Source organism: Erpetoichthys calabaricus, chromosome 3, assembly GCF_900747795.2.
Source record: "Erpetoichthys calabaricus chromosome 3, fErpCal1.3, whole genome shotgun sequence".
NCBI classification, from domain to species: domain Eukaryota; kingdom Metazoa; phylum Chordata; class Cladistia; order Polypteriformes; family Polypteridae; genus Erpetoichthys; species Erpetoichthys calabaricus.
Genome location: NC_041396.2, coordinates 222,250,943 through 222,260,613, shown reverse-complemented (window position 1 = coordinate 222,260,613; position 9,671 = coordinate 222,250,943). Strand labels below are relative to the sequence as shown.

The following is a 9,671-nucleotide window of genomic DNA, read 5'->3' as shown; positions in this document are numbered from 1 at the left end:
TCTTGCGTTGCTGTAGTTCAGCATCCGAAAGGGAAAAAAGAAGCCTTAGTGCACATGGCTAATAACTGCACCCTTATTCGCGGTATGAAATGCACATAACAGGCATCAATGCAGACAAACAGACGAGTCCATACGACAAAGGAGTCCGATCGTTTTCTCTTTTCAGTATCTGTTCAGATTTTAAGTGAAAATCACCAAGGTAGTACTGAATGCAGACACAATGCTACGGAGAGAGGAGCTGTCAGTGCAGATAAATCTGCATATGGAAATCAGGGTTATCCTGGGTCCAATTTTATTTAACTGTGATGTACTGTTTTTTAATTAGACAGGAACTCAAAGACCGACTCCAATGAAGAGCGCAGAGGGCGACGTCATTTTTACATATTGTACGCTTGAAACGACACTTGGGGAAATGTTTCTACAGACCCACGTTACTGTATTTAGTTATGTTTGTAATTAAAATATGAAACGCAGCAAACGCTTTCAATTTATCACTACACGATACATGGATAAAGGGAAACCAGGTATGTAAATAAATAAGACTGAGATGCAACGTTTACGCAAAATATATATTTTAAATGTTTATTTTGTCATAACTTGTCAAGCAAGATAACGAAAAGTTTACTCTCGGTCTTTATTGGTGTGACACTCATTTACTGACGGCTAAACAAAAACGAAGCCAACGCAGTTTTCACTGACATCCACCCACCGATCCTCTTCGTCTCCACTTTCACCCACGGAGCACGTGCGCGCACACGAAAACGAGAATGCGTGAATCCTGTCCCAGAAGCTCGACAGTTCCTGTGACCGGCAGTAATACCCGCCTCTCGGTAGAAACTTCGGGCCAATAGAAAGAGCGCGGGCAACCGGCCTGTGGCACAGCGCATGCGCCGCTGTTCTCTGTTCTGGCGCGGGAGAGACCAAAACAAAAAGGTTGGCAGCCGTGTAGAGGTAAGTTTATGAATAAAATGTTGAATTATTATTGCAGATTGACGTAAAACGAGTATCATAAATTGAAGTCGTATCGTTTGTGTTCTCGATGAGTTCGTTTTTATATGTAGAACGCATTTTTGATTAGGATAAGGGAATGTGTATTTCCGAAGAAAAATGGATAGGATAAGAGCCATTTAATATTGCAAGTTTGTTAGTCGCGCTAAGGCAACACTTTGGAGTTTTTTTTACTAATTATATGTTTCGTTTTGTTTTTCGTCTCTCGGGGTGTTTACAGGTGTGACATTTGTGCGATAGATCTCTTGTAATCATATTAAACAACGTCGATTTGTTCTGAACTGCAGATAACATATGTCTTTATAAATACTGTTGTGATCAGAATTATGCCCTGGTAAATATGTCGGATCGGAAACTACAGTGCAACATATGATAAATATTCTAAACGAAAGTAGTAAACCTATGTAGTTGAAACCGGTTTTGTAGAGTTTGATATTATGGTCTTCATCTGCAAGCAAACCTTACTAGTCTGGTCCGTAAGTTGTCTGAACCTATTTTGCAAGTTAGTTCAAGGCAGTCATCAGCACCGCATCTGGGTTCATTACACTCATACATACACTGCATTCACAGTTACTTACATAGGTCAAATTGGGGCCGTCAGTTAACATTTCGATGTGTTCACAACTTTTTTTTATGTAATTTTTTTCTTTTAGTTAAACGGCAACTAAAATCTCCAAAAACTGGCTGAGTCTGGGATTATAAGGCTTAAACATCCCTGCTGGAATTGGTGAAAGGCAGGAAAGTTACGTGACTGGAACTACTGACCTTAACAGGAAATTCTGTCGTATTTTTTTTTAAGTGAGATACACTTTAGAATACCTCATATGAAGAGTTGTCTAGAATGGTCTCATTTTTATTATGCATAGAATTTTTAAAGAGACTGCCAGTTCACAGAAATGTTTACTCTATGTACAGTACTGTGCATCACGTGTTTCTCTTTTGTGATTAGATTTTTATTGGAGTTCAAAACGAGGGTTTTAAATAGATCTCAACATTAAAAGAACACTTATTTCTTACATAGATGCATGGTAATATAATACTCCTCTAGTTGTTCATGAAATATATGTGACTAATATTTTACTAAGGAAGGCTGAAAGCTAGTTACTTCTTATATAAACTGAAGGTATTTATGCAAACTGAATGTGCTGCTGCTTGTTTAATCAAGTATTTGGTTTTCTTCCAGGTCCCTTAAACCTTGGTCAGAAAAAATATGTTAAAAGATAGATTTATAGATATGTTTAACTTCCATCCATCCATTATCCAACCCCCTATAGCCTAACTACAGGGTCACGGGGTCTGCAGGAGCCAATCCCAGCAAACACAGGGCGCAAGGCAGGAAACAAACCATGGGCATGGCGCCAGCCCACCACAGGGCGAACACACACTAGGGACAATTTAGAATCGCCAAAGTAGACACGGGGAGGACCCGGGAAGCGAACCCGGGTCTCCTAACTGCGAGGCAGCAACGCTATCCACTGCACCACCGTGCCGCCCTTATGTTTAACATACACTGATATTTTTTTCTTTTATTCCAGCAGGCTAGTTAACATGGAAGATGAGTTTGATCTGTTCGTTTCTCCCCCTGCTTCTCCCAGTAACTTGGAATGTGAAGGGGAAGTGAACAACTCAAAGCCACCTTGCTTTTCATGTTTTCCTGAGTCTGGCACAGAGGACAAATATTTCATTTCTTCAGATGGCTACATCAAAAGAGGGTATCTTAAGCGGTATGTAGTTATAACTATTATGTTTAAGTACTAACTTTTTAAAAGTATATAATGGTTTTCTTCTTCTAGTTTCCATGAGTTCACATATACTGCTTTAAAAAATAATAATGAAATATACATCTTAGTTTGATGTAATAGGCTATCCAAAATATTTTGTTTAGAGTATGAATTCCTACATTATCATAACATTTTGAGACAGAAATCATTTGAGACTGAAAAATGACAATAATACATTGTAGGAAATTATAAAGCCTTATACATCAACTGAAACTGAAGACCATGTCTTATAATGCATAAGGTGTCATATTTGGTGATGGCAGCAATGCCTGATGGGTAAGACATTGGACTATGAACCCCAAAGTTGACACCAACTTAGACTCAGTGATGCAGAGCCAAACAAAATTAATTCAAGCTACATATGCCAGTACATAAAGTGCTGTAGACAACAGTTGGAATTTCCCTAAAGCTATGTTTAAGCTTGCCATTAACAAAACCAACAATCTATTACTGAAATAATAGTTTCATATCTTGTCAATAATGAAATCTAGTTGTAGGTATATTTGGCAATTTAAGACAAATGTGTCTCATTACATTCACGGCTGAATATTTAAGAAAAAAGACAAAAGTTGGATTCAATTCTGGAGAGCTGTTTTTATTGATGGCCACTGTTTTTCTGAGCATGATAAAGGTATTTTTATTTTGAATTTTTCCTATTATTGATGTACTGATTCATGAGTATGTAGACTTTTTAGTGAAATTCTTACTGTTTTCTTTCCACACTTAAAATAACTTGTATCATTTAAAAATGAATGTATACCCACCTTATGGTGGCTTAAGACATGTGTTCCTTTTATTGATGTGAGGAATACACTGATTTTCTGGTGGTGCTCTTTTACTGTGTTTTGGTCAGTTCCATAGAGCCAACGTCAATTGGACTTTTGTCACATGAAGAAGGGAGGCAGAGACATGTTTAATTTTACAGTTGCTAATCCTGATCTACAAGCAGAAGGGCCATTTATTTCAGTTGTACTTTGAACAGTGGCTTTATTTTAGGATCTTTCACATTTTTTAAAAGATTACCTGGGCCAAAGTAAAACATGCATTTGCGAAGCAGATGCACGTGGTTTGTTGTGTCCTTTTATATAAGGAATGTGGGTGTGTCCCATTCAGTGGTTCTTTTAATTGGCCAATTTTGCTTATTTCATGTTAGAATTGAGCATATTGATACTTTAAAAATTTAAATGAGGTGGTGCTTCAGTGAAAACATTTTTGCATGAGGTTTCTTTCCTCTGGTTTTCAGTCATAGTTGTACTGTTTATTTATTGCTGATGCACAGTGTTGTATTTCTCTAAGCGCGTTTTATTTTTCATACTGTACTTCAGATCAGCAATAATTAATGTCCCATCTGTTTAAGAAACTTTCTGCTAAATATGGCCACATATCTTATTCAGTACTTTCATGTATTTAAGGATGTGCAGTGCAACCACATGAATTTGGATTTTCAAAATATACCTCCATATGCTAGTGATGTGCTGATTCTGTTTGTCCAATATTAATGATTAAAAAAGCCTTTTGCTGTTTGGGTGAAAAATACCACTTTGATTTCTTGTGTCTCTTATTGTAAAAGTGTAAGATTTGCTTTCTTTTCTCTCCATTTTTTTTGATAGCTAAAATCTGTTGTATTGCTATGTATGTCTTGCTAATACTTTCCAAAGCACTCTATACTGCGTATTTGAGGATATTTATTTATTTTTTAAAAGTAACTAAATTTTACTTTTACTTGAGCAATTTTTTTCAATGGGCACTTTTTTGTCTTACTTAAGTAGGTTGCATGTTAGTTACTTTAACTTTTACTTAAGTAAATTTTTTCAAAGTAACAATTCTTTTACTTGAGTAGATTTTTAGTACTCTTTCACCTCTGTGCTGCTCTCAGTGCATCTTATTATTTTAAAACAGGTGCATTTATTTACTTTAAATAATTTTTGCTTCGTATTGAAACAATCTATATACAGTATATAAAATCCCTATGTGCATCCAGGTGTCCGTGTGTGGGTGTCTTCTGATGAAGTGTGCATGCACGGGGTACGGTGCGATGTACGATATTACTGTCAGAGAGAGTTTGAGGCGTTTTACAGAAATACAAACCAGTATTACTGCAAGAGGAAATTAAAGGTACACAATACAGTGACGCATATTACAGCCACATACAAGCCAGTATTACTGTCAGAGGAGATTAAAGGCATATTACTGACGCGCACGCCAGAGAATATTAAAGGTATATTACGGACGTACAAGATGGCATCCTTCAATAAGGGCGCGCACAAAAGGCGAGCCTCAAAAGGGCGACCTCAATTGGGCACAGCGAATAAAGGTGCGCGTAAAGAAAGATCTGAACCTTTGTTGCTCTTCACATATTCCAGAGCCATTTGAACTAAATTATCTACGAACGCCTTTATTCGCCGCGCTCAATTGAGGTCGCCCTTTTGAAGCTCGCCTTTTTGTGCGTGCCCTTATTGAATAGAGCCGTACAAGACAGTATTACTGTCACAGAAAATTAAAGACACACAATACACGGCGGCAGCCCACAAAGAACGGTCAGCCCAGCAAGTAAACATCAACAAAAGAAAGGCTGAAAGAATGAAAAATACGACCAACAAAAAGAATGAGGTCAAAGTCCCTTGCCATTTAATATAGACTGTTCCTACTAATGTTTATGCACTACTGTTCTTGCGCCCGTTATTGTAATGGGCTAAATGACTAGTACATTAATAAATATCTAAGTTGAATCAGTTTATTGTTTAGGATCACATAATGAGTCTGTTGTGATTGAAGTGACACCTGCCCAAAGCCTGAGGTGCTAGTCTATAGTGCCTTTTAATGAATTTTAAACAAATATATATCTTGGCGGGGGAAAAAAAGAAAAACAGCAAAAGCATTGAAAACAATGAAAAAATTATTTTTCTAAAAAGTTGTTACAAACTATGTATAATTCCTTGATTGCTTGTTGAAAGAAATGCTGCTGTTTTTTGGGCAGCCGGATGAGTTTTGTAGCAATGAAATAAATTCCTTTTGAGTGTTTTGCTTGCAACACGTTGAAGTAAGTTGGATTTAATATAAGATGCATTGAAGGAGTCCTGCACAGATAAAATGTATTTATTTAAGAGTTTGTCTTTTAGGCCACCACTGCTTTGGGCAGAGAGACACATGTTAGTACTAATCAACCGATTTATTTATTTTTTGTAATCATTATTATGTTACTGTGTTAAATCTTGATACCAAATTGAGTATGAAAGAATTAACATAATTTTTCAGTAGGAAATACTTTTAATACTAATTGTTTTTGGTGTATGCTATTATTTCTGGATCTAGTTAATGTCACCAGCCAAAATCCCTTAGTACTGTGCTGCAAGCAATTGCACTCATTGTAAAATATGTATACCAAATAGTCTGATTCTCAGTTTGTGTTCTTAAAATAGTATGTATAAATAATTTCTAATATGAATATTGCATATTTTAGTCTCCTCTTGAGATTAGATCCTTCACCAACTGATTTTGAGACTGATTTAGTTGAGCTGTTTGGTTTTTCCTGGGTGACTGAAATGGCACTTGTTGAATCAACAAAAGCCCTATTTGGCTTCTTCAGGTAAGGAATTACTATTATTATAATTATCAAAATTATTTTATAGTTACTGGTGCCCACACACTACTCTTCATTAAGTGTTATTTTGTAACTAGGAATGTATATTTCTGTATTTTAATATTGATATATAGGTGTGAATTCTATGCATTCTTTGATTTTTCTCTTTCTATTTTCTCTCATTCTCTGTCTCCCCCTATTTCTCTCTGCCAGTTGAATGTCTATATTTTAAGTGCCCACAGGTTAGAAACTTAACCCCTCATTTTCTGGATATTATTATGGACAGACATCCTTCCTGTTGCTAGTCTTCTTTAGTCACCTTTTTACAACATGCAAGAGGGATGGTGACTTTAGTCTAACCCCATATCACAAGGGTAAAGTCATATATAAGTAAAACACTTTGGTACACTTTGAACTGTTTACAAGTTAGGAGCCCAACTGAAAAATATTAACGAAGTAGCTTCCTTCTAGAATAATATTATCCAAAAATACTTTTTTGATACATTTTTTACATAGCTTTTATTCCCCATCTTATACAAATTGAACATCAGCTTTTGAGTACATCTGTTATTTGTCACAAATCAGGGCTGTCAGATTAGCCAAAAATTCAGAATTGAATATTCATGATAATAATAATTATACATTTAAATGTAGCTGCTTTAACATGTGAATGCTATGTGCGCATTTTTTTTTTGCTTATGACTCATGCACTTTTGCTTAGACAGTACAGTGTATGTGAAAACTAGTTTTCAAAAGAATGATACACTTGGAATCACACTCCTTCATGAAAGAAGTTTTCTTTTTTTCTCAACTATTCTTTTTTCCTAGAAGTCAGAAGACATACAGGTGCTGGTCATAAAATTAGAATATCATGACAAAGTTGATTTATTTCAGTAATTCCATTCAAAAAGTGAAACTTTTATATTAGATTCATTCATTACACACAGACTGATGTATTTCAAATGTTTATTTCTTTTAATGTTGATGATTATAACTGACAACTAATGAAAGTCCCAAATTCAGTATCTCGGAAAATTAGAATATCAATTAAGACCAATGTAAAAAAAGGATTTTTAGAAATGTTGGCCAACTAAAAGGTATGAACATGAAAAGTATGAGCATGTACAGCACTCAATATTTAGTTGGGGCTTCTTTGGCCTGGATTACTGCAGCAATGCGGCGTGGCATGGAGTCGATCAGTCTGTGGCACTGCTCAGTTGTTATGAGAGCCCATGTTGCTCTGACAGTCGCCTTCAGCTCTTCTGAATTGTTGGGTCTGGCGTATTGCATCTTCCTCTTCACAATACCCCATAGATTTTCTATGGGGTTAAGGTCAGGCGAGTTTGCTGGCCAATCAAGAACAGGGATACTATGGTCCTTAAACCAGGTACTGGTAGCTTTGGCACTGTGTGCAGGTGACAGGTCCTGTTGGAAAATGAAATCTGCATCTCCATAAAGTTCGTCAGCAGCAGGAAGCATGAAGTGCTCTAAAACTTCCTGGTAGATGGCTGCGTTGACCTTGGACCTCAGAAAACACAATGGACCAACACCAGCAGATGACATGGCACCCCAAACCATCACTGACTAAGGAAACTTTACACTAGACCTCACGCAACGTGGATTCTGTGCCTCTCCTCTCTTCCTCCAGACTCTGGGACCTTGATTTCCAAAGGAAATGCAAAATTTACTTTCGTCAGAGAACATAACTTTGGACCACTCGGCACCAGTCCAGTCCTTTTTGTCTTTAGCCCAGGTGAGACGCTTCTGACGATGTCTCTTGTTCAAGAGTGGCTTGACACAAGGAATGCGACAGCTGAAACCCATGTCTTGCATACGCCTGTGCGTGGTGGTTCTTGAAATACTGACTCCAGCTGCAGTCCACTCTTTGTGAATCTCCCCCACATTTTTGAATGGGTTTTGTTTCACAATCCTCTCCAGGGTGCGGTTATCCCAATTGCTTGTACACTTTTTTTCTACCACATCTTGTCCTTCCCTTCACCTCTCTATTAATGTGCTTGGACACAGAGCTCTGTGAACAGCCAGCCTCTTTAGCAATGACCTTTTGTGTCTTGCCCTCCTTGTGCAAGGTGTCAATGGTCGTCTTTTGGACAACTGTCAAGTCAGCAGTCTTCCCCATGATTGTGTAGCCTACAGTACTAGACTGAGAGACCATTTAAAGGCTTTTGCAGGTGTTTTGAGTTAATTAGCTGATTAGAGTGTGGCACCAGGTGTCTTCAATATTGAACCTTTTCACAATATTCTAATTTTCCGAGATACTGAATTTGGGACTTTCATTAGTTGTCAGTTATAATCATCAACATTAAAAGAAATAAACATTTGAAATACATCAGTCTGTGTGTAATGAATTAATCTAATATACAAGTTTCACTTTTTGAATGGAATTACTGAAATAAATCAACTTTTGTCATGATATTCTAATTTTATGACCAGCACCTGTACTCTCCCTACCTGTCTTCTTTTAAGTTAACATTTATTATTATGTATTTGCTGCCCTTTAAAGTAAAAAAAATGTAATACATGTAACAATGTATTTTTATTATTCCTAATTGTTTTGCACAATGCATGACAAGTCAGTCAATTAAGACTGAAACTGTGTGTGAAATTGGTAATTTCCCAAAGTGCATTGTGAAATGGGATGTTTCAGGAGCTCACAATTGTCTGTTTTAGACATACAAAGTAATCATTCGAAAACACAAAAAAGTTAATCCGGAAATAATAGGTAAAAAGATCTGTACAATGCCACAGTATTGCATAGCTTATTAAGATTAACACAAAACTAAAACTAGTCTGTGGTAAAACAAGCAACTATTCTTTTAAATTTGAATGTCAGCTTCTTTTTTCTCTTCAAATAACATTGTTAAAAAACAAATTTGAATTATAATCAGGCGGCACGGTGGCGCAGTGGTAGCGCTGCTGCCTCGCAGTTAGGAGACCCGGGTTCACTTCCCGGGTCCACCCTGCGTGGAGTTTGCATGTTCTCCCCGTGTCTGCGTGGGTTTCCTCCGGGCGCTCCGGTTTCCTCCCACAGTCCAAAGACATGCAGGTTAGGTGGATTGGCGATTCTAAATTGGCCCTAGTGTGTGCTTGGTGTGTGGGTGTGTTTGTGTGTGTCCTGCGGTGGGTTGGCACCCTGCCCGGGATTGGTTCCCTGCCTTGTGCCCTGTGTTGGCTGGGATTGGCTCCAGCAGACCCCCGTGACCCTGTGTTCGGATTCAGCGGGTTGGAAAATGGATGGGATGGATGAATTATAATCAAGTTATAAATTAAAATTGACATCCATA

At 37.3% G+C, this 9,671-nt stretch overlaps 1 protein-coding gene across 3 annotated transcripts in view; it reads left to right on the top strand.

Annotated features, from left to right (window-relative positions):
* The first annotated feature begins 709 nt into the window (after positions 1 to 709).
* Positions 710 to 9,671, top strand: part of mms22l (MMS22-like, DNA repair protein) — a 182,773-nt gene continuing 173,811 nt past the window's right edge. The window contains exons 1-3 of one of the 3 annotated variants that reach the window (XM_051924666.1): positions 710 to 951; positions 2,547 to 2,732; positions 6,250 to 6,375. In XM_051924666.1, coding sequence (XP_051780626.1) covers positions 2,557 to 2,732; positions 6,250 to 6,375 — 302 coding nt within the window. In that variant the 5' untranslated portion in view covers positions 710 to 951; positions 2,547 to 2,556. Of the gene's footprint in view, positions 952 to 2,543; positions 2,733 to 6,249; positions 6,376 to 9,671 lie in introns of those variants that run through there. The other 2 variants (XM_028797840.2, XM_051924667.1) reach the window with 2 other exon arrangements.